This window comes from Dermacentor albipictus, chromosome 2, assembly GCF_038994185.2.
Source record: "Dermacentor albipictus isolate Rhodes 1998 colony chromosome 2, USDA_Dalb.pri_finalv2, whole genome shotgun sequence".
Classification (NCBI taxonomy): domain Eukaryota; kingdom Metazoa; phylum Arthropoda; class Arachnida; order Ixodida; family Ixodidae; genus Dermacentor; species Dermacentor albipictus.
Window position 1 is genome coordinate 36,511,909 of NC_091822.1, and position 24,593 is coordinate 36,536,501.

The 24,593-nt window shown below is 44.5% G+C and overlaps 1 protein-coding gene across 1 annotated transcript; it reads right to left on the minus strand.

Annotated features, from left to right (window-relative positions):
• Positions 1-7,636: 7,636 nt before the first annotated feature.
• Positions 7,637-22,669, minus strand: LOC139055366 (uncharacterized). Its single transcript, XM_070532801.1, has 6 exons — positions 22,420-22,669; positions 22,226-22,311; positions 20,639-20,714; positions 16,561-16,652; positions 11,794-12,010; positions 7,637-7,753 (listed from the first exon to the last, which is right to left on the minus strand). The coding sequence occupies exons 1-6, from the start codon at positions 22,610-22,612 to the stop codon at positions 7,674-7,676; spliced, it is 744 nt and encodes a 247-aa protein (XP_070388902.1). The 5' UTR covers positions 22,613-22,669; the 3' UTR covers positions 7,637-7,673.
• Between the last annotated feature and the right edge of the window lie 1,924 nt (positions 22,670-24,593).

Consider the following 24,593-nt stretch of genomic DNA (forward strand, 5'->3'; position numbering starts at 1 on the left):
CGAGACGCTCGCAATCTTCACGGAGAGATGGAAATGTTGGAGGAGAAGAAAGTTCGCTTCCTGATGCGCGGCGTCAAGCAATACCTTTTCGCCGGACTTATTCGCTACCCACCGAAGACTGTGGCTGAGTTTTCTGCAGAGGCATCGACGATCGAGAAAACTCTGGAGATGCGCACCCGGCAATATAACCGCCAGGGGCTCACGCCGCAGTACGCCATCCAAGGACTGGATTCCGACAACCTTCAGGAGACCATCAGGGCCATTGTGCACGAAGAACTGCGCAAGGTCCTGCCTTCGTCGCAGCCCCAAGTGGCTTCGATCGCCGACATCGTGAAAGAAGAGGTGCACCGATCACTTGGAGTTCCCGAGCTGCAACCACAATTACCGCAGCCCCAGCCAGAAGCGATGACATACGCCGCCGTCGCACGCTGTCAAGGTCCCCCTCCGCCACCACGCTAGGGCCCTGCAACGGCGCAATTCCTTCGTCCGCCGCCGCCGCCTCCGACAGCGCGTCCACCCGTCGCCCAGCGGAGCTACCCGAGGAAGACCGACGTTTGGCGCGCTCCTGACCACCGCCCGCTCTGCTACCATTGCGGGGAAGCGGGTCACGTCTACCGACGATGCCCATACCCGGAAATGGGACTGCGAGGTTTCGCCGTCAATGCTCCGCCCCCGCAGTGAGGTGAACGCCCTCGCGATATCACCGACTACCTCGCCGCTACTCAGTGGAGCTTTCGACGACCGTCGCATTCGCCATCACCAGGCCGCTACCTGTCGCCGCAGCGCCGACCATAAACTGGCCCAGCCCGGGTTCGGTCAGCGAGACCGTATCCGGAAAACTAAAAGCAGCAAGCGATGGAGGTGCGGTTGCTGTTCGTCGAACTGACGAAGATCCTCCGCCGCCGACGAAGACGACGAAGAAACCATCTCGACGACCTAATGATGACACGCCGCCGTCCCGATGAAGTCAGGAAGCCAAGACTACACCGACGAAAGACGACTTTACGACGCGACGTTCCAGCTTCAGTTCAACACGACGCAGCCGTGATCCGACGCCGAGACCTAACTGTAACGCAAGACAAAGAACCACCGACCTCGACGTGCTTCTCGACGGCCATGCAGTCACCGCCTTAGTAGACACAGGAGCCGATTACTCCGTCATGAGTGGATCCATCGCCGCCCAGTTGAGGAAAGTTAAGACTGCATGGGAAGGCCCTCAAATACGCACCGCTGGAGGACACCTGATTACGCCGACTGGGATCTGCACGGCAAGAATTACCGTTCATGACCGGACTTACCCTGCCACTTTCGTTGTCCTCCAACAGTGTTCACGAGACGTCATTCTCGGCATGGACTTCCTGAATCAACATGACGCAGTCATCGACCTGAAGTCGAAGTCGATAACGCTGTCACAAGATAAAGCGATACCGTCGGAGAGCCCTCGTAGTCAGCATGCCTTGAGTGTGCTCGAAGACCAAGTGAGCATCCCGCCCCGCTCCAGCATTGTTATTTCGGTCGGCACCGAAATACCCGCTGACTTAGAAGGTGTCATCGAAGCCGACCAACATCTACTGCTGGACCGTGAAATTTGCGTCGCAAGAGGGATCGCTCGACTCCACGGAGGGCAGGTGGAAGTTATGCTCACCAACTTCAGCCAAGAGTTCAAGCACATCAACAAGGGCACGACAATCGCATACATCGAGGAAATTGTGGAAACCAGCAATGCCTTTGTCCTCTCGGATTCAGCCGCATCTACCCCGATGAGCATTGTCCCCGAACCAGACTTCGACGTGAATCCAAGTCTTCCTATGAGTAAGCAGCAACAGATCAGAAGTCTTCTCCGACGATACAAAGACTGCTTTTCGACGTCATCGAGGATTCGACAAACACCAGTTGCAAAGCATCGCATAATAACCGAAGAGAGCGCTCGACCACTCCGCCAGAGCCCTTACCGAGTTTCGACGCGAGAACGTGAAGCTATTAGGCAACAAGTCGACGAAATGCTGCGCGACGACATCATCCAGCCATCGAAAAGCCCGTCGGCCTCTCCTGTAGTCCTGGTAAAGAAAAAGGATGGAACGCTACGCTTCTGCGTCGACTATCGTCGACTGAACAAGATCACGAAGAAGGATGTGTACCCCCTTCCACGGATAGACGACGCATTGGATCGGCTCTGCAACGCTAAATACTTCTCATCGATGGACCTCAAGTCTGGCTACTGGCAAATAGAAGTCGACGAGAGAGATCGCGAAAAGACTGCCTTCATCACGCCAGACGGCCTCTACGAGTTCAAGGTCATGCCATTCGGACTGTGCTCGGCGCCTGCAACGTTTCAGCGCGTCATGGACACGGTGTTAGCCGGACTGAAGTGGCAGACGTGCCTTGTTTACCTGGATGACGTCGTTGTCTTCGCCGGAAATTTCGACGATCACCTTAGGCGGCTTGCGACAGTGTTAGAAGCCATCAAGTCATCAGGGCTCACTCTGAAGCCGGAAAAGTGCCGCTTCGCTTACGATGAGCTTTTGTTCCTAGGACACGTGATCAGCAAATCAGGAGTACGCCCCGACCCACAGAAGACAGCTGCCATCGCAAAGTTCCCGCAGCCAACCGACAAGAAGGCAGTGCGCAGATTCCTTGGCATGTGTGCCTACTATAGGCGCTTTGTCAAGGAATTCTCACGCATCGCGGAGCCGCTAACACATCTAACCAAATGTGATGTCGCGTTCAAGTGGGAAACGCCGCAGGCCAAGGCATTTCAAGAACTCAAACGACGCATTCAGTCGCCGCCGGTACTTGCACACTTCGACGAGGACGCCGATACCGAAATCCACACTGACGCCAGTAGCCTAGGCCTCGGTGCCCTCCTAGTCCAGAGGAAAGAAGGACTTGAAAGGGTGATATCGTATGCTAGCCGGTCGCTGTCAAAAGCGGAAAGCAACTATTCTACGACTGAAAAGGAATGCCTCGCCATCATTTGGGCTATAGGTAAATTCCGCCCTTACCTCTATGGCAGGCCATTCAAAGTCGTCAGTGACCATCATGCATTGTGTTGGCTAGCTAACTTAAAGGACCCTTCAGGACGGCTGGCGCGCTGGAGCCTCAGGCTACAAGAATATGACGTCACGGTAACCTACAAGTCCGGAAGAAAACACTCCGACGCCGACTGTTTATCGCGCGCCCCCATCGATCCCCCGCCGCAAGACGACGAGGACGACGACGCCTTTCTTGGGATAATAAGCGCGGAAGACTTCACTAAACAGCAACAAGCAGACCCGGAGCTAAAAGGTCTCGTCGAGTATTTGGAAGGGAACACCGACGTTGTCCCTAGGGCATTTAAGCGCGGGTTGTCGTCATTCACGCTACAAAACAACCTGCTCGTGAAGAAGAACTTCTCACCAGTCCGCGCCAGCTACCTTCTTGTTGTACCGTCAGCGCTGCGTCCAGATATACTGCACGCCCTACACGACGATCCGACAGCTGTGCACCTCGGATTCTCCCGGACGCTGTCGAGAATACAGGAAAGGTATTACTGGCCGTGTATGACCGCCGACGTCGACCGTTACGTCAAGACATGCCGAGACTGTCAACGACGCAAGACACCACCGACAAGGCCAGCAGGATTACTACAGCCGATCGAACCTCCTCTCCGACCATTCCAGCAGATTGGGATGGATTTGTTGGGGCCGTTTAAGATATCAACATCCGGGAATAAGTGGATCGTCGTGGCGACGGACTATCTCACCCGCTTTGCGGAAAGTAAAGCTCTACCAAAAGGCAGCGCAGCCGAAGTGGCGAAATTTTTCGTCGAGAACATCCTGCTGCGACATGGTGCCCCAGAAGTCCTTATCACCGACAGAGGAACGGCTTTTACAGCAGAGCTCACCCAAGTCATTCTGCAGTACAGCCAGACAAGCCACAGGAGGACAACTGCCTACCATCCGCAGACGAATGGTCTCACGGAGCGTCTGAACAAGACCCTCGCCGACATGCTAGCAATGTACGTCGACGTCGAACACAAGACGTGGGACGCGGTCCTACCGTACGTAACCTTTGCGTACAACACGGCGGTGCAGGAAACAACACAGATCACGCCGTACAAGCTGGTTGACGGCAGGAACCCGACGACGACGCTCGACGCCATGCTGCCGCACGTAACTGACGAAGAGAATGTTGACGTCGCTAGCTATCTCCAGCGCGCCGAAGAAGCCCGACAGCTCGCCCGCCTGCGAATCAAGAACCAGCAGAGGACCGACAGCCGACACTACAACCTCCGACGACGCTTCGTCGAGTACCCGCCCGGCGACCGTGTTTGGGTATGGACCCCGATACGCCGACGAGGACTGAGTGAGATACTATTGCGACGCTATTTCGGACCCTACAAGGTCATCCGACGTATTGGCGCACTGGACTATGAGGTCGTGCCAGACGGCATTTCGCATTCAAAGCGACGTCGCGCACGACCTGAAGTGGTCCACGTGGTGCGTCTTAAACCATTTTTCGGACGCTAACGAACTTTCCTTATTTTGTTTTTTGTTTTTTTTTCTCTTTGCTGTGAGTGCTTATTTATTACTTTCGTTTGTTTGCAGCATCGGGTCGATGCTATTTAAGAGGGGGGTATTGACACTTGTATTTATGTTTATCGGGCGACCAGGTTTCGCCACTTAACAAATCTTATCGCACAGCGCGGTACGCGCCTGCATGTATCCGATGTTTCTGGAAAGTTATCAGTGCTTCTACCCGGCTGTCTGTTGTAGCCGAACCTTGTGTTATCTGATTTCATCGCGTAACGCGAATGGTGTAGGACTTTGTTAAGGCACGCGGGTCCGAACGATTAGTCTGGAACATTCGACGAGTGCTCTATAAAAGCCGACGCGCTTGACCCGCTGATCAGATTTTCGACGATCGCCGAGCGTGTTCGCCGCTATCGTTGTGCTATAAGTGTAGCCTGTTTTGTGGGCACAGGTTCGCCCAATAAAAGTTAGTTTTCTCGTTCACAGAATTGCTACTGTGTTATTCAACGTCACCACCACGTGACAATATAGCGACACAATGTACTGTCACCGCCTAAACGAGCTATATATGAGGCGTGTACTGCAGTGGGAATTTAGAGGTTCATTGCAATGATTCATTGAAGAGCGGCACATGCATGTGTCATTCACGGCGTGCTCGCTGAAGAGCCCATGATAAAGGCGCTCATTGAAACGCGGCACATACCCAGTGTACCCAGCGTCGAGTTGCTGTCTATCAGGATACCTTGTGTCCTGGCATCAATTCTCTTGGGTGTCGGAGAAATTTGTTTCAAGGATCTCTTCGTCATTGTAGAGCAGGACATTCCCAGCAGCCAGTTATATTACGAAAGTGGCTTATGCGAAGCACGGTTTGCTGGTATTCGCTAAGTGCCCTTAATAAAAAAAAATAAGAAGATAATTTTAGCTGCTGCTTACTTATCTCACTATTTACTACACTTTGCCCACCGCATAATGTACAAGGTAATTCACTCCTTCTGTTCTTCCTGTCATCATCATCTATTCACATACTTTCACTCCTTTGCCATCTTTGCCAGTGCAGACTGGCAAAATAGAGCGCACCGGCGCAAGTAGACCTACCTGCCTTTCTTGTCAATAAAATTTCTTTCTTCTCTGGAACATTGGTACAACTGCAGCTGGTAATGGTACATTTACACTACTGACTAAACAAAGTAGACACTGTTACATAATGGTTTTGAGCTACAATTCCATGCACTCCTAACACCACCGGATACAATATTTACAGTGAACAACGCTTATTCGTACTCACATACTTTAAAGAAGGTTCAAGAGGTGCCTTATTAGGCTAGAAACTATGTAGATCGTGAAGCTAAGTGCGCTTGGAACTGGTAGTTGAAACTCATTAGTTAAGAATGCCTAGTTTTCTTAGTCAGCCATGCAAGTAACTCTACCGTTATCAGTTGCAGTTATGCCAAGCTAGTAAGTTTTGTCAAAACAACGTAGTAACTACCATCACATTCGTTCTGTAGAGTACACCATAGATAATGAAATTGCAAACACTAGACGCCATGTCAGTCGTCGTTTTCGGCTGCACCCTCTCGCTTAATGCACTTTTTACTACTAATTGTCAGAGTGCAATAATGTCGTAGAAGACTGCTACGGCCTGAGGCGAACACGGAGCCTCAGCCGCTAACCCTTACAAAAATTTTTATAGAAAGTCAATAGACAGTCCATAGTCATTTGTCTATGAACTCTATAGACTGTCTGTAGACATTTCTTTAGACTGGTCTATAGACAGTCTATAGATTTATGGCCGCACACTTTTTATAGACTGGTCTATAAAAAGTCTAAGTTTATAGACTGCCTATAGATATTTCTTTAGACTAGTCTATAGACAGTGTATAGACTTATGGCCGCACACTTTTTATAGACTAGTCTATAAAAAGTCTGAGTCTATAGACTGTCTATACACTGTCTATAGACAGTCTATAGACTTGTAATTAAAACTTTTTATAGACTAGTCTATAAGAAGTCTGAGTCTATAAGCTGTCTATAGACTGTCTATATCCTTATGGCCATACACTTTTTATAGACTAGTCTATAAAAAGTCTGAGTTTATAGGCTGTCTATAGAGTGTCTATAGACTTATGGCCCTACACTTTTTATAGACTAGTCTATAAGAAGTCTGAGTGTATAGACTGTCTATATAGTGTCTGTGGATTAATTAAAATTCATGTTTGTAGACAGTTGTCTGCAGAATGTCTATGGACAAGTGTATACCTACATGGTTACCGTACCTTACCATGCCACTTGCCTAGCACGTGGTAAGGGTGTATTTCCCACGAACTTATCCTTTTGTAAAGGGAAAATCAGACATCCACCCATTCGTAGCGATTGCTACAAAGGAAACCCATACGGGTTCCTCGAAAGAAAAGCCTCAGAGTTACGCTGAGGCTTTTCTTTCTGAACCCATAGGTTCTGCTGAACTCTGAGGCTTTTCTTTCGAGGAACCCGTATGGGTTTCCTTTGTAGCAATCGCTACGAATGGGTGGATGTCTGATTTTCCCTTTATTAATTACTTCTCTCCATCTTGCGGGTTTCCGCAGAACTACTACGTTGAACTTATCCTTTATATTTGTTATGACTAGACTTCAAGAATGTCACGTGACGGCACTTCATTTTTTTCCTTCTTCGTATCTAAAGTATGTGTGGACTAAGCCAACTGAGCCCGTTCGTTGGAGTTGTAAACACGAATTGTGGGACAATGACGCACACAGCTTTATTAATTACTGAAAGAAGTCGATCCCATATGCTGCGCGAGAAAAAAGAAAAACAAGTCTATGAAGAGTGTATATCCATTAGTCCATAGCTATCTGCTATCTACAAGTTTACATTTTTGTTTACATATGGTAGCAATAAAATTTTGAATGTGTTATGCATGTGCACCTGTTGCTTTTAATCTGCCCTTATGCATTAATGTTGGTAGAATAATAGTGCTCCTGAACCAGCTGTGCTCTCATATATGTTGCATAAACAGAAAGAATTGGAGTGCTGAATCATGCAGTGCAAGAAAGAAAACAAGTGCATCGGCAATTAATTAACTGTTTTATTGCATCATATATATTAGAACATTTTCTTAAAATACATGTCTTATGTAATACTATGAAATAAATGTCTTATGAAATATTACTTCTCCTTGGCAAGCATGGTCGCCAGGCTGGCCTTGACCTTGGTGTCGCTGGTTCCAAATGTGCTGCAGGTGTATGCTGCAAATGAGTAGATACAACAATATGAGGCAAAAATAACAAGTGTGTATTCTTTGCATGTTCATTAAGCAGATTAATATATTTGCTCAAACCATCCAACTCAATACTTAAGGCAGTTGAACTATGACTAATGTCTGCTTGTCAATACAAATCAGTACCATTATACAATGTTTTATTTTTTGACATGGTGAACAATTAAACAGTCACACCTGCTGCTCATGCCAGTAACACTATGTTCCCCTTTATGACAAGTTCATATATGATGCATTAACGTACTTATCCAAATGATCTCTATATTTATTGCTGAAACGTTACCCAGTTGGACTGTCTGTACATTTTTGGGCTGGTAGTTAAATATGCCCGTGCAGAATGATATGCACAGAAGAGTGACTGGATTAATGACAGTATCATGCCAAAGATTGTAACTTATTTTCTTTAATACACATTTAAATATCTTTCTCATACTCTTAAATGAACACATTATTTGCCATAACTTCAGTAGAAGGCAGATGGATTGATTGTGTATACATAGTCACTTCTTAGTTCCTTAGAGATCACGAGATCTCTTGGTCATGCTGACATGGTTGCAAGTTAGGTGTATCACATGAGCACCAGAAATACCATGTGAGCACTTTCTGTGTCATGGCATGACACATATGCTCCTCCTGGGAAACAAAACAAACTATAGTTGAATGAATGCTATCACAGTAAATTATTTAAGGTGCACTCAAATGTAAGCAATGAACACGGCGCCGTCACTATCAGGCCGTTTTTCTCAGAAGCTGAGGTGCCTCAAACACATTGAGGAGACAATCCCGCAAGCAGCAGGCTGCATGCCTGCAGCCTCGCTGCCACCCCCGGTTCGACCCTCCTTCGCTGACCGATCTCCCTCTGACTCGAGCCCCGCGTCTTACGACCCTGGCGGTGTACAGTAGCTGTGTCATTCAGAGAGAGTAAAGTTGCGTTTCAAAGAGAAAGGCTGTGTGTCTGTTGGCTGCCCCAAGTTTGCGAGGCGCCCTTTTTGCGTGGGAGCCGCTTGGGCGAGTGTACGCGTGTGCCTTACATTGCATCGCTTGTTTCTGGTCCACAGTGGCACATTTGCGGGCCGCTGTCGATCAGAGCTAGTTTTCTAACCAAGTGCGCGGTTAGCTAGTCGAGTCCACGGTAGGGAACTTTTTACTTTTTGTTTACACAAACATACACATCTTTTCTAGGGTTTTGAGTTTCCCGACTTTAAGTTAACGCAAGAAAATTTCCGTAATAAATGTCATGTCAGTACGCTTGACTTTCATTTCTTTTTTGTCCTGAAAATGGCACCAATTTGTCAATTTCTTTGTGAGGTGAAATACTTAAAAAATATGTTTAAGACAGATTCTCTAGAGACCTTGTATGGCAATTAACTGAATTAAATTACTTGTTTAATAAAGCTGACAATGGCTTGGGCAAGTTCGTAATTCATGGCAAGATGAGCACAGCATGGAAGACAAGGACACAGACACATGACAATGACCGAAGAGATACACGGTGCTAATTAAGTCAGCTCTAAATCCAGGAGATTGGTGCTTGCAGGGGTTATATGATGCGGCAGAAGTGATGGTAAACCAAAACTACACAATTTGAAAATTATGGTCTTTTTCTGCGGTGATGTGTGTCGTTCGATTACCATCCACCAGACATGCATAGACTTATAAGACAGCTACAAGCAGCCTCATGGCCAGGCGTCCAGCTTTACAGGGGTGGATAGCACGGGAAAGGTTTGCACAGACCACTACGCTTGTTGTACAACAACAACAAAAAAAAACACCACAGGAAAAGGAAAAAAAGCACCACACAACTCTCAAACAATGTTTGCTATATATCACCCCGCCAATTTCCACTAGGTGGATGTCCTTCCCAACTGTATGTTCCTTCGTATTAACTGAGCGCTGGGCCAGGAGTAGGCCTGTACCTAATTTATCTGTATGCACCTGGCGACAGCTTCGTCTGCCTCCCACAGCATTCGCGGATGCTAGACTATTTCACTACTGCTGTAGCAAGACGACAACCCCTACAAACAACTGAGCGCTTGGCCGAAGTCTGCTTGTATCGCTATTATAAACTGGTGGGTGCACAACAGTGGGGATTGAATCATGCATCTTCCACAACCGCGCCAGGCATCCTAAATGACACCCAGCTCGGATGCAGACTTGGCTATAGAATGCTGCCCTAGCAAAGTCTTGCTGCCACAGAATGGGGCACAGCTTTCAAGAGCAGATATCTTGTCTAAAGAACACCGGTTAGCCAGATTTCGCTTTATCATGTGCTTCCGATGGACTGGGTAAACGATTGAAGCAGTCGATATCTCGGCATGGTTTATGTCAAGGCCAAACCGACAGGGCTAATAAAGTACCAGTGATTCATGCACAAGGGTTCTCATATTAGCCTTAAAAAGATAGCTAAGGTATTTGATGTGGACTCTCTAATAACAAATCAAATAGTGTTCTATTCAATTCTGTCTTCGAATGATATACACACTATTCGTAAATGCAAATATTTTTTGAATAGCTTTCGAATATCTATAAACGTCAACTGTGCCTAAATAAACAGAAAATTGAAGCAAGAGCATGGTAAATTTTCGGCCCCACGCCACAGTGTAGACATGAGAAATGACAACTTGTGTAGTGGAGAATGCTAAGCCACATAGGTAGCCATACTTCAACGGATGTACAGAGATCATTCGTCATCTCTGAAGTGCCCCACGCATGTGACTAAACTACTAGTTTGCTGCTAATGGTCCATTTGTGCTTTTTAAAAAAAACATGGCTTCATAACCTATACCTAATTATAGAAACTTGCTAACTTTAAGAATACTGGAATGTGAACATCGTTTTGTATTACTTGTGATAACAGCTATTATTTGAAACCTATTTGACAAGCATTCTATATTTGATTTCATTCTATTCGCTTCTGGCACTATTCAATTCATATTTGATTCGGTCTCAAAAATAATTATTTGCACACCTCTACTGATTGTATTTTTTTCCTAAGCATTATGAGCCAGCTAGCCCAGCAACAAGTTTTATTCAGCTGTGGAGAAATGTGAATCGGTCAAACTGGCACTTAGTCTGAAATTCTGCAGCAACTGCAGCAACATAAAAGGCACACTTGCATCACATTGGTTATTGCATTCAGTCCGGTGGTTGTAACCCCCCCTTTTTTTAAAGGTATGTGTCATAAGTAACCATATGGACCACAAAGCATGTGAAACCATCAAAGTTTTCCACATAAATAAAAACCATGAATTCTGCATCTCATGTTCACTTTATCAGCCATCTCGACGCAAAATCTGTCTTGGAAGGTTTGGTCTAAGCTAGTCGCATGACGGTGCGCTTGCAGTCACGCTCTTCGTATTTATCATTTGCAGTTTGCAATAAACTGCGTGTTGGACTCTGTAGTCCTCTGTGCCGCCATCCCTTTCACGCTTCAGTCATAATGATAGCACTTAAAACAAAGCATTCTGAACATTTCTTTCTCGTAGAAGATCTTGAAGATGAATTCACAAAGCTTTCCATTCATAAATACTCTTTGCCATGGGCTGGCCGCATTCACTAATATGTTCAGCAGAAGGAAGGACTTGATTTTGCTCTTACAGACAGTCATAGCATATGTACTTTTTTGTGAATAAGGGCCCTGGTTTTCTTATAATGCTCCTCCTGTTGCTCTCTTCTACTCTCACTACCACCAGAATGTTTGCAGGTACCCTCGACCCGTCTCACACTAAAAACTTTTCCCATTACATATTTCCAAGGTCTGTGCGAAGTTGCAGCATGTCTGTCAAACTTCCATGAACAAGTATGGAATGCATATAAGCACCACTGCACCTCTCATCCTGGAAAATGAGCTGGGCCGAACCAGAAAGTTGAGTTTAATGTTTTTGCTGTTTTAATTAAATCAGATGTTCCTAGCCAGGTAGATCCCTGCGAAATATTTACCTCTGAGATAAAATCAGCCAGCAGGACATGAAATATATATGTGGTAAAGTTGGCATTATTTGAACTTACCAATAATTGTGTCCACCTTTGTTCTGTCAAGAGCTGGCTTTCGAATCGCATCAGGGCGGTTGTTGCACGGACGTCCATAGAGAGAGGACCCCTTCAGCTCCTCCTCACTGAAGACGCATCGCAACAGTGCCCTGGCAAACCTCGGTGCGGTTGGGCACATCGCTTTCCACTTCTGTAGCATGATTCTTGGAACTATAACGCCATTTCCTATGTCCACCTAAATTTAGAAAGAAAGTGCAGTTGCTGAGAGCAGTTGGCATTTTTTGTAGCACTGGCACTTCACAGCTACAATTTCAAGAACTTGGAGGGCAGCTCATATTGACAACTTGAGGATTAGAGCTTAAACATGCAACATAATGATTACAGGTATGTGCTCTTTTCTGAGGCAAAAGTAGAAATGGGCTTTGTACTGGCCAGGAATGTATTTATGCAGCAAGTGACGGCATGACCAAGAAGACAGCAGCAAGGGGAAAACCATGAACATGGGAGATCTGGCAAGGATAGGTCCACCTACAGCAAGCAGCACTCCTACTCCTCTATCAAAATGGGGAGACACTAAACTTCTATGTGCACCTCACACTTCATTACATCATAATTCTTACACAATAATTAAGTAAATATTGACATTACCAACAAGCAGAAATGTCATAATCAGATTATACCCAGACAGATTCTAAATGAAGGATTAAGTGGTCCTCAAAAGTTCAGTAACAGCAGCAGAGACAACCCAGTATAGCCAGCCATAATTGACGAATTGTTGCTCCCATCGAGAGAGCCATGCTGCTGGTGTCGTCGTATTATCACTTTGTGCACACATTTCTTGCCGCAAGCAGCTGCATCAGAAAGCGGATATATGCATTACAATTACTCCCATGAAATATTATGGATGTCTTATTAACCATCCTTTAAAGGCCTTCATGGGAGGAAAGAGGTATGAATATGTATGTATGCATAGCAAACTCACTATACAGCTTAGTGTAAGCTTGGTTTGCATGCTGAGCTGACTTTAGTATTTTTCAGAAGTGCTGTGTGTGCAATAACAACTAAAAAAAATAAATGATGGGGTTTACCCTGCCAAAACACAATCTTATTATGAGGCACGCTGCAGCAGGGTGCTCCAAATAATTCAGACCACCTGGGTTTCTTCAACGTGCACCTAACTCAAAGTACATGGGTGTTTTCGCATTTCGGCCCTATCGAAATGCAGCCGCTGTGGCCAGGATTCGATCCTGCGACCTCGTGCTTAGCAGCCTAACACCATAGACACTATGCAGCTACGGCAGTTTGCAATAAAAGCTGTTTATACCTAAGGTTCTTCATTTTTAGCTAAAAACTGATAAGACCTACTTTTGTGCAAGCCAAACGAAATTTATGAAAATCGGTTTACACCCTGCTTCTCCCAGCAGTTCACCCTTTCGCAATAGATAATAATAAATGCGGATCTTACAATAACAATAAATGATGCACACTTTTTGCATTTGTATGTGAGTGATCAAGATTAAGACATTATTCACATTAATTATATAGATATGGTATACAGGGTATCGCAACCATCATGCATCAAGATTAAGAAATGTACAAATGACACATAGCTGGGCAGAACCAAGGTAATGTTTGCCTTCGCTTGGAGATAGGTTATTTCTTTATTCTGCCTAATTACATAATTAGTCTTCATTAATCAACTAATATAATAACAGTGTATAATAGCTGCGTCTTACCAGTACTCCCCTACTGGGCAGAAACCTGAAGGCTTACGAAAAGGGTTCTGCTTAAATTGAGGACGACGCAACGAGCTATGGAAAGAGGAATGATGGGTGTAACGTTCAGGGATAAGAAAAGAGCAGACTGGGTGGGGGAACAAACGCGAGTTAATGACATCTTAGTTGAAATCAAGAAAAAGAAATGGGCATAGGCAGGACATGTAATGACGACGGAAGATAACCGATGGTCATTAAGGGTTACGGATTGGATTCCAAGGAAAGGGAAGCATAGCAGGGGGTGGCAGAAGGTTAGGTGGGCAGATGAGATTAAGAAGTTTGCAGGGACGACTAGGCCACAATTAGTACATGACCGTGGTAGTTGGAGAAGTATGGGAGAGGCTTTTGCTCTGCAGTGGGCGTAACCAGGCTGATGATGATGATGAATCAGCTCAAATATTATAATTCGATGAAAGCGGTCAATGAAAAAATTGTAGAGCAACATGAAAAACTCCCAATACAACTTTCTGTTGCTCAATATGTGCTACATAAAAGTGTTCTTCCAATCATGAAAGAAGCTCACGAATACATGCAGAATTGCCACACGACTGGCCATTTGAAACACTATTTATTCGCAGGTTTCTTTCACGCTCAGAGAAACACTTTTATGTAGCACGTACTGCGCAACAGAAAGCTGCATCAGGAGCTTTTCATGTTCCTTTACAACTTTTTCAGACACTTCTGATCTAATTATAATAGTTAAGAAATAAATTAATTAAGACTAGTTATCTAATCAGGTAGAATGCAAAAAATAATCAGAGTATCTGCAAGCGAGTGCAAACATTACCTTGCTTCTGCCCAGCTACATGGGATTTGCATATTTTTAAATCTTGGGTGTATCATAGTTGGGACACCCTGTATATGCCCCATTTCTGCTTAACACACAAGCAAGCACCATCTTAAGGGAATGAAAGCTTGTTGCTCTTTCAGTAGCCACATTTACATGACTACAACCATGGCACAAAACACCCCATATCCCGCACGTCACATACATGTAAATGGTGGTAATGCTCTACCAACTGAATTACCACAGCACTTACGTTGTTCTGTAATGTGAAAGGTAGCTGTGACATCAGCAGATGTTTACTGAATTACAGCCTGGACAAGGTAAAATTATTCCAATCTGTTTATACTACAAATCCACCATTAGTCATATCATAAGAAGCCAACAAGCACTGACACCAAGGTGAACATAGGGGAAATTACTTGTGCTTAATAAATGAAATAAAGAAACAATAAATTCATGGAAATTAAAGTGGATGAAAAAACAACTTGCTGCAGGTGGGAACCGAACCCACAACCTTCGCATTTCGTGTGCAATGCTCTACCAATTGAGCCACAGCGACGCCATTTCCCCATCCACTTTCTTGGGTATTTGTTTCCTTGTACAACCCTGGTAGTGTTAGTCAGCGCCACTGCTCACGAACCTTGGCAGCGGACGTGGAACATCCTTTCTGCTGCAGGCGTCACGAGAACGTGTTCTTTTTGGGTGAAGGCAACTGGTCAATAAAGCCACGCGTGCTACCTGAAGGCATCGATTTTGCCGGATTCGAGACCCTCGTTATGTAATAAACGAGAAGAAAAGGGGTTAATCGAGGGGCCCGATTTTTATTAGTCATGTCATAAGAAGCTGACAAACACTGACACCAAGGACAGCATAGGGGAAATTACTTGTGCTTAATAAATGAAATAATGAAATGATAAATGAATGGAAATGAAATCGGGCCCCTCATTTAACCCCCTTTCTCATTTATTACATAACGAGGGTCTCGAATCCGGCAAAATCGATGTCTTCAGATAGCATGTGTGGGTTCATTGACCAGTTGCCTTCACCCAAAAAGATCACGTTTTCATGACGCCTGCAGCAGAGAGAATGTTCCACGTCCGCCGCCAAGGTTTGTGAGTGGTGGCGCTGGCTAACACTACCAGGGTTCTACTAGGAAACATAAATACCCAAGAAAGCAGATGGGGAAATGGCGCCGCACTAGCTCAAGTGGTAGAGCATCACACACGAAATGCAAAGGTTGTGGGATCATTCCCTACCTGTGGCAAGTTTTTTCATCCACTTTCATCTCCATTCATTTATCGTTTGTTTATTTAATTTATTAAGCACAAGTAATTTCCCTTTGTTGTTCTCAGTGTCAGTGTTTGTTGGCTTCTTAACATTGACTAATAAAAATCTGGCTCCTTGGTTAACCCCATTTCTTCTCGTTTAAATCCACCATTAGGCCTCCGAGGTAGGACGAATGACTAGGGCCCAGCCCATATGGGCAGGTGCTGGACCCTTAAGTTTTACAGTATTTATGTGCATTACTCTCACAAAAGGGTGGCTGATTCACCTAGTTGGCATTCTATTGTTGTTGCAAAAGCACATATAGAGAACCAAGAAGGCAAGATGACGCAGAAAAACAAAAGGAATAACCTACAGGTCTAGCGTGGACACAGAAATACTCCCAATGCATATGATAACGTAGGCCAACAAGGGCTTGTAAGATGAGGAAAAGCATAAAGCCTCCTGTGAAGCACGTCATTGTGCACAACGTTTTGTACTGCTTTCCTGTTAGAAAAAAGTGCAAATTAACCGAGGGATCACTAAACACATCTGTATCGGCTGTTTTTGTTAATGTTGTTTCTTTTAAATGTACTAGTAATGCCTGAATGTCCCACGAAGGATCTGTACAGTGCTGCATGATTTGTGAGCAGCTCCCTTTGCTATTATATGTTTCATGACTGATTTCACTAGTTTAAATAAAATGTTTGTGTCCAGAATGAGAGCGCTTAATCATTTGTAAAAAGCTACAAGGAAAATCGTGAACATTTGTCTGCTGAACAACACCCCATTTATTTGTTTAAAAATAACATGATTTGTACCCCCCCCCCAATTAAAATAAATATACAACCAAGAAATGAAAGACTCTTCATACACAGAAATGAATTCTCTAGTACATAAAATATGCTCATGTTACGTAAGGGTGTCTCACTTCTAGAAAGGAAAGTATGGCAAACAGACCTGGGCAGCAGCTTCAGGAGCTTCTGGAGGTGCAGGTGTTCGTTCAACTTTGTCGATTATTTTTTGTAATCTTTTAACCATTTTTGCAGCATCTGATATAAAAAAGATGTAAGGCACAATGAAGTTTTCTTTTTCTCTGTGCAAAAATAATTTACATACATTGCTGATAATTAAGAACATAAAGGCACCAGCAAACAAGCAACAATCTTACCAATGCAGCATAAAGTTGAGCTCTAATACACCTTGTGGTATTTCCTACCTGGTTTAGTGGTATTTTATGCTATCTAATTCCACAAAATATGATAATCTACCTTTTCTGAATGCAGATAGGTTGCTGTTCCATAATGAGTGCAAAACGAAAGTTATGATATTGTTACAGAGGGATAAAAGAGAAAGGAAGAAAATCGCGAGACGCTGGCTGCGTGTTGTTGCTAGTCAGCCATCTTGACCACATTGACTCTGCTTGCATATATATTGTAAATACCGTTTGTCTGTACTTCCAACATCCCTGTAACATACTGGTGGAGGTGCGGGGTACCACGGCTGGAAATGGAGCTCCGCAGTGGACGTCACATTACCGTCCTCACCATAAATGATGGTGAGCATGTGGGATCAACATCACTGCCGCCTCCAATGTCACCGTCACCAGCTACGTCACTGTCCCTTTCGGTTGTGGTTATGCAACCCAAGGATCCTGGAACTTTCTGCAGAACCGATGGCACCGACGCTGAAGAGTGGGTGGCTATGTATGAACGCGTGAGTGGAATCAACAGATGGGACCCTAAGCTTATGCTAGCTAACCTGTTGTTCTACCTATGAGGCAGGGAAAAGGTGTGGTACGAAAACCACGAAGAGGAACTAACCAGCTGGCACCAATGCAAAGACAAGTTAACAGAGTTGTTTGGCAAACCAGATGGCTGTAAAATTGCCCCAAAGCAGGAACTGGCCTCCCATGCCCAATCCGCCACGGAGTTCTATGTCTCGTACCTCCAGGACGTGCTGGCGCTTTGTCAAAAAGCCAATTGCAACATGACATAAGCTGAGAAGGTCAGGCATACGCTCAAGGGAATTGCTGAAAACACCTTTCATCTGCTCATGTGCAAAAGCTGCTCTACAGTTGATGCTATCATCAGAGTGCCGACAATTCGAGCAGGCCAAAAGTCGACGCGTACTGCAACCATTTGCCAGACTTCCCAATAGTGCCGCAACATCGACATGTGAAGATCAGCCAGCACAGCAGAATGCGTTGCCATCAGAGGACGTGATGTGAATCATTCAACATGAACTGGGTGTGATGGCACCTGCAGCTTTCTGTTTGCGTAGCGCTGATGCTACCCCTTTTTGAGTTCCCCTCCTACAAGCCCCCATTCACCAGGAACTTGAGAACATTCTGTCTGTGCTGTCCCCAACCCCAGAGCCAACGAACACCCTTCTACTATTTTCGCTACACCCCGATGCTTCTTTCTGCATTATTGCAACCCAACTATATCCATTAATGCAGTTTACTAAATGGGATGACTTTCAGTAATACTTAAGTACTTGCAGAAGAAGCAGACTGCCTATTCACGCTTGGCCGCAGCCGTCCACATAGGAATGTGTCATAGCCATCATGTGGTGTTAACTTCAATTAGTTCTGAGCACTCAACTAATCTCGAACCATGCAAAACTTAAGGTCAGACCACACAAATGCTTGCCAGCGCGCGCTCCCTGGCAACTCCTGCCTAGAAGCCTTGACATACATCACTTTATGTAACAGCAGTTCTAAATGCACAATTTAGATGTGGCTACTATCTGTTCGTCAAGGTGGTGGAGGACAAAGCCATACTGCACCATGTAGCACTGCCAGACTGGAGCACATGAGCACGAGTGTGCACTCTAGTGCTGTCGTGCTCCTAGCTAACACATTACAGTTGCACGTAGCTGTGTGTGCTATGTAATGTCTACAGCGCGGCTGCCATGGGGTGCAACAACAAGCCTACTCGCTGAGGAAAGCTGCATGTTCCGAGTGGTCTCCCTGGGCAGTGTGGCTTCAGGCGCGCGTCAGTGCGAAAATTGGAAGTAGTGGCATCTCCATGAACATCCAAAATCAAATTTGCACTGCGTGACATTCAGTAGGTAACATTCAGTAGTTAGAGCATTGTAGGCACGCCTCGCTCTGCCATAACCTCCCCAGTGCAAGGCATTGAACGATCAGCAAGAGTGCGAAAGGGCATCATAGGTGATATTCGAATGCCAATAACTCCATTTCTGGTGAACTTATTGAAGTAGTTTTGGGGGTAAAGTATTTCCGAAATAGTCTACGTTAACTTAGATGCATTTTTAGATGTTTAAAAAGTGTTTCAAGGTCTCTCTTAAAAAGTGTCCTGCACTTTCTGCAGCTACAGCTAAATACAACTATAACATCAATTTTACGAGATGATGCCTGATTGACTAATAGATAGCTTAAATATTTAGGCCGGATCGTTCACAGACCTTGCCCTTTTTTCCGAGAGAACACTTTTCTCTTCTTTCGAGATTTATTTATTGCTGGTATCATTATCAATAACTCTTGCAACACAGCCGTCCACACATCACAGTGCACTAATAAACAGTAAACAAACACCCGAATATTTTTTTGCACTCACTTCAAGCATAGAAACTGTGAAAACAACATGTTAATTTATAACTTCTTGCATGTTGTGTGGCAAACTGTTCCGAAACATTAAAAAAAAATTATCTTTATTATTCTTATTGGTAAAATTACCGTGCATATATTATTAGGGAGGACATAGATTCCGGATGAATGCGTAGAATTTTGTTTTCAATTCTCTTATGCTAGAAAAAATTTTCTGTGTATCATATACGAGGTTTGTCCGAAAATTTTTGTGCTGTGGGTCAGCAAAAAAGTGGAAAAGGGTGCAACAGCACCACTCTCTTCAGAAGTAAGCGCTGTTGCTGCTGAAATGCCTAACAGAAGTCTTCGAAGGAAGCTTCCTACAATGAAAGAACATGGGGAAGCAGTGCATTGTCTAATGGGGAAAATTTTCAGTGTCCACATTGTTGTACATGAATATAATTTTTTTTAAACATACCGTACATACTTATAGCACATACCTCGTATATGTGTCAACAGATCATGCAGCAAGGGGTTAAGTGTAACTAATTTCATTAACAAAACAGTGACCAAAAGAATTCACGTAACTGCTCTATGTGGATCATAAAGGGGCCATGACACCAAATTTCTGAGCTAGAATTATGCATTGCATGTAAAATCGTATGCGCCCCACCGCAAGCAGGCAAAATTTGGGCACATCCAGTGTGGCAGAAAATTTGTATATTAGTTTTTTGTATCCCAGTTGAACCACACAGCTGTCTGGCATCATTACCTGCCAACCTGCCAACAAAATGAATTGCATTCCCAGCTACAGATCGCTCCAAGTAATGGAAGCTGATTTTGAAGGCTGTGTTCTTGTGCATTCTAAGTGCCGGATGCAATTGCAGTAATCATGAATACGTCATGGCCCCCATGCATTGTTTTGTTTGCGCATGTGCATCTCAGCCAAAGCTCAATATATTTTCTGCAAGAATTCTTTAATTTTTGTTGCTCTTTTCATGCAAGTGAAAGAAATAAACTGAACAGCAATGGCCTTGCTGTACCATTAGGTGCTAGATCGCATGGAGCAAGGCGCCCAGTGTGGTCTTGTACTGTTTTGAAGAGTCTACACCGCAGTGACTTCACACTTCCTGATATCACACAATTCACACCAAACTGGCACTCATAGTCGATGGGAGGAGCCTAGAGGGACAGATTTCAAATTGATATTTCGAGTTAAGAGTGTGCACCAAGAGTCAAGTTCTTTGTCGGCCCCTCCACTCTCAGTATGATAAACTGATAATAGCTGGATGACTACTTCAGGCATTTTCATATTCAAACAAGCGCTCATGCCCTAAATCCAAAAGAAGGTAATTCATTAAATTGTGGACTAAATATGTGTGACACTACAGAAACGTGCTGTAAATCTGTTTCCTATGACTTACAGAACGGTGTTGTGATTAGAGGAGAAGATAAGTCTAGTAAGGTAAGAAGATGAGTACACACCAAGCGTAAGTTCAAGTTGCACGTTTTTTGCTTCCAAGTCCATCACTTGTTTTGTGAGGTGGCTATCATCAGAAACCTTTTAAGAAAAGAACAAGAAAGCAGCTTATTTATTTTAAAAGGTACTCTCACCAAACTTCTGGTTTCACTACATTAATAGATAGCTGTTGACCTAGTAATCACATTAGCAGCTTCTATTCATTCATTGTAGAACGAATTGTGAAATGCAGCTAAGCCCACTTACAAGGAACTGGTTCTTGTAGTAATAGTTGTTTTCTATGAGAAAGACTTGTTATAATTGTACCTGCTCTTAAAGCAACTCTGAGACAATCAGAAGGATTATCATTTCATGTGCAAAAATAAACACAACAGATTTCTTGCCATAAGGTTTACTGCTCTTTGTTCAACTAGTGCCTCCAGACTAATGGCACTTTAAGTATTCCAGGCTCCTGTTATGTTTGCTTCCTGTAGTGGTGCAAATGCACAGAGGCACAGTACACCTGATATTCACTGTAGCAACTCCATAATAAGACTTTAGTCCTGTTCATGCTTCTGCTTTGATGATTATGGAGCTTTTTCTGACAACTGCAAACTGATGGGAAAGGATGGTGCATGCATTTATTAGAATGTGAAGACATCTGCCAACTGTCAATTTAGGCACCACTGGCCTCCTTCAAGCTCTTGGGCTCAGCGAGAGCAGGGGAAAAGTAAACATGTCCGCAATAGAGATTATTAAGAGGTGATTGGAAGATTGGTTGAAGAAAAGTAGGGGAATGACAAAAAATGTAGTGGTACGAAAGCAGAGTTCGCCATAGGGGGTCAGAAAACTTGGTTGTGAGAGTTCATAGTTTCATAGGTTCAAACACAGCAAAAAACTCGAGAAAGAAGAAGCAGGCATCCGTGGCCTCCTCCAGCTCTGGTATGGAAGAACGCTTGCCTCCTGAAGTCATCGGTTCACAGCACTGAAATATCTCTATCTCGACTATTCATGAACCAATTTGAAATATTCTTGCGGTAAAATGATCCATAGAGCATGTAACAACTTCCGGCGCACAACCAAAATTTTTCTACGTGGCCCGGTGAGGGGCTCTTTAAAGAGTACTAGTAAAGTTCATACTTTGGTATTCTGAAAGTTGGCGATTTTCAAAAATTATATGAAAATCTATGGCCTAAATATTGGCCACCAAAAGCCACTAGAATTTAACTTCATTAAAATCCAACGAACACATCGAATTTGCTGCAGTGTTTGCTGAAAAAAAAAACATTTCTCTTTACTCATGTATTTAGATAGGATCGAGCTCCTCTGTTGATCTTTCTCATAGTGGTAAGCTGGTGACATGCAACTCAAAACTCACTGCCGTGTATCTAAAACGCTACTAGGGGCTTTGCGTTAGGTTACCGGCACTTACATGATAATTTTATGGTATCAAACTCGGCGTAGCAAAAATGATATGTTTTGGTTTTGTGAGGTTAAGTAATTCAGAAACTACGCAATATCCGCCACTTGGGATCAATCACACTGGTATCATCAAAAATGCAACAATAGCATTTTAGACAAGAGTTCGTACATCCTGCACCGCTACAACTTACCATTACTGCGGGTAACAGCCGGCCGCCAATATCACCGACGTTGACTGGGATGCCGTTGCGGCGTTTCTCCATTGACTTCTCCGATCCTAATAATAATAAATATATCGCAGAGAAGCGCAGGAAGTGTTATTTAATATCATGCTACAACGTGGCGTAAAACAGAAACAGCAGGTACAGCACCGTGCGGCACTCACCGATTCCGATAATGAACGCCTCGTCCGGTTCGACGTCCGGCGCACACTGGACTCGATACACTCTTCCCGCCATACAGTCGACGAAGGCGGGATTTTCGATCAGGCGACGCCCGGCCTCGACATCCACAAGACTTCTGATCGGGTAGACGTCCCACGCGTCTATGCTTACCCACTTTACGAGAATATGCGTCATTTCGCAGTAACCTTACAAACACGCGACGGGTCAGCAAGCAGAGCGACGATACCGCGACCATGCAGCTTGGCGACGATCAGAAAGAACCGCCAAACGAAGTAGCTAAACTGCACTCTATGACTGAAGTTTCGAATATCGCGTTCAGTAGTCTATGGTTCGTAACGAGAACCAGTAGCACAATTAACACCTCGCGTAAAATCATGATGTAATATTTTATGTTGTAAATTATGAATCGTAACGTCTCTTATTTATATATACGCAACTGTTGACAACTCAGTTGGCAGACGCGAAACCGAAACCGATGTGGCTCGCGCAGTGCAAGGCCCAGTGCAGTACGGTGCTTGCGCGTCCCTTTGTTATCACACGGATCTACGTCCATATCAGTATGCATACTCTGCCTTTTTTGCCGTTAAAAAGAATGTGTAGTAATAAGTTTGCTCAGGCAATGTCCAGTGACACTTTAAGTTTTAATAAAAATTATGCTTTGCGGTCTGAACTACTACTGTGGCCAATAAAATCAACCTTAGTTCTTGCGAGAACAAATTGTCTTGAAAGCACTAGCTATAAAACTTGTTGCATGAGTTGACTCGTATAATGCTTGAGAAAAGATATTGTGCCAAAGACATACAAGGACGAGAGGGTGGCGGATTTTGCCGTATCCACATTTTCGTTAACTGCTATATATAGGGATAATTAAGTATTACGGCTGCCACTGTAAAAATATTTAGTGACATGACTTGTGTATACACAGGTCAGTAACAGTGCAACTATATTATCGCGGAGCACCACCGCTATGATATGGGAAGCGGGGGAGGGGAATGTGAAATCGGAAAATATTGCATAACTGATATTGGTCAAAGTTCGCATTATTTTCTCGTGGTACAGTTTTAAAATTTTGCTAGCCTGTTTCCATTAAATTAGTGGACATTTGAGGCAAACATATTTGCCCTCGTCATCATGCACGAGAAGGGACCAAATCTGAGCATGTCAGTAAATCAGGATCGAGGAGGAGGAGGAGGAATAAACTTTATTTATATAAATGACCTGACCGTGGAACCGTACGAGGTGACTGGCGTTCCTAGTGCAGGACACCATGGGCCTGACCCGATAGCTTGACCCTGCTCACCAGACGATACTGGTCTTCAGGGCTCGGGCTTGTCAGCTGGGTCTCCCAAGGGCTCGACGGTTTTTCCGGAGATGCGTGATATCGAAGAGTTGTGCCCACATTTTGTTACCATGAGGTAGAGGGTAGAGCAGAAGGCGCACTTAATTGTAAGTGTAGGCCGTAGGATACATAGCAGCAGGGTGCCGTGCGGGAATGTGCGGGTCTGTAGTTCCCACATTATCACCGCCTCTTCTCTTGTCAGCTGGGGATACGGGGATGGGTAGTTCCTCCTACCCAGTCTAGTGGCTTACGATGTCGGTGTATCTTTTCGGGATGCCATCGTGCATGGTATACCGGCGCTCGTGAACACGATGGGATTCGACCCGGAGAATGTGAATTATGATTACTATAAAAATTTATTATGAAACAGTCACCTCAGACTCTCTTGAAACTTTCCCAAGCGATTAAGTGCTTTCGACATGAACCCACGCAGTCCGGAAATACATATTGCACTAATTTGCTTAGTTTGCGGAATTGCACAATGAGAAATGTGACCGAATAACCGGTACGTACAGCCGCTGTGGCATATATTAATTATATATCGCGAAATGGATACAGATTTATTCTGATAGAAAAGCTGAGAGGTCGGCCTGAATAAAAGTCCTGGCCTACGGCTCAGAATTGGTTTCAGGATGGTTCGGAAAGAAACGACAGAGAGCATTTTTAAGTGAAAACACACGCCGCGCGTTCCTACGCAGGGACCGCAAGATCTCTGTTCATGGGCATAGCGACAGACCTTTGTGGAATTACCAAATTGATTTGTGCTTTCTCTTGAGATGGAGCGTTTAAGCGCATATAACTCTTTCGTGCGCCGTT

Bases quoted from the DNA above. Each gene is read 5' to 3' on its own strand.
- LOC139055366 (XM_070532801.1), bottom strand. From the start codon at position 22,612: ATGACGCATATTCTCGTAAAGTGGGTAAGCATAGACGCGTGGGACGTC. The intron at 20,715-22,225 runs GTAAGTTGTAGC...TTTTCTTAAAAG, and splicing joins GGCTGTTACCCGCAGTAATG to GTTTCTGATGATAGCCACCT. The intron at 12,011-16,560 runs GTCTGTTTGCCA...TTCTAAATTTAG, and splicing joins CTCCTGAAGCTGCTGCCCAG to GTGGACATAGGAAATGGCGT.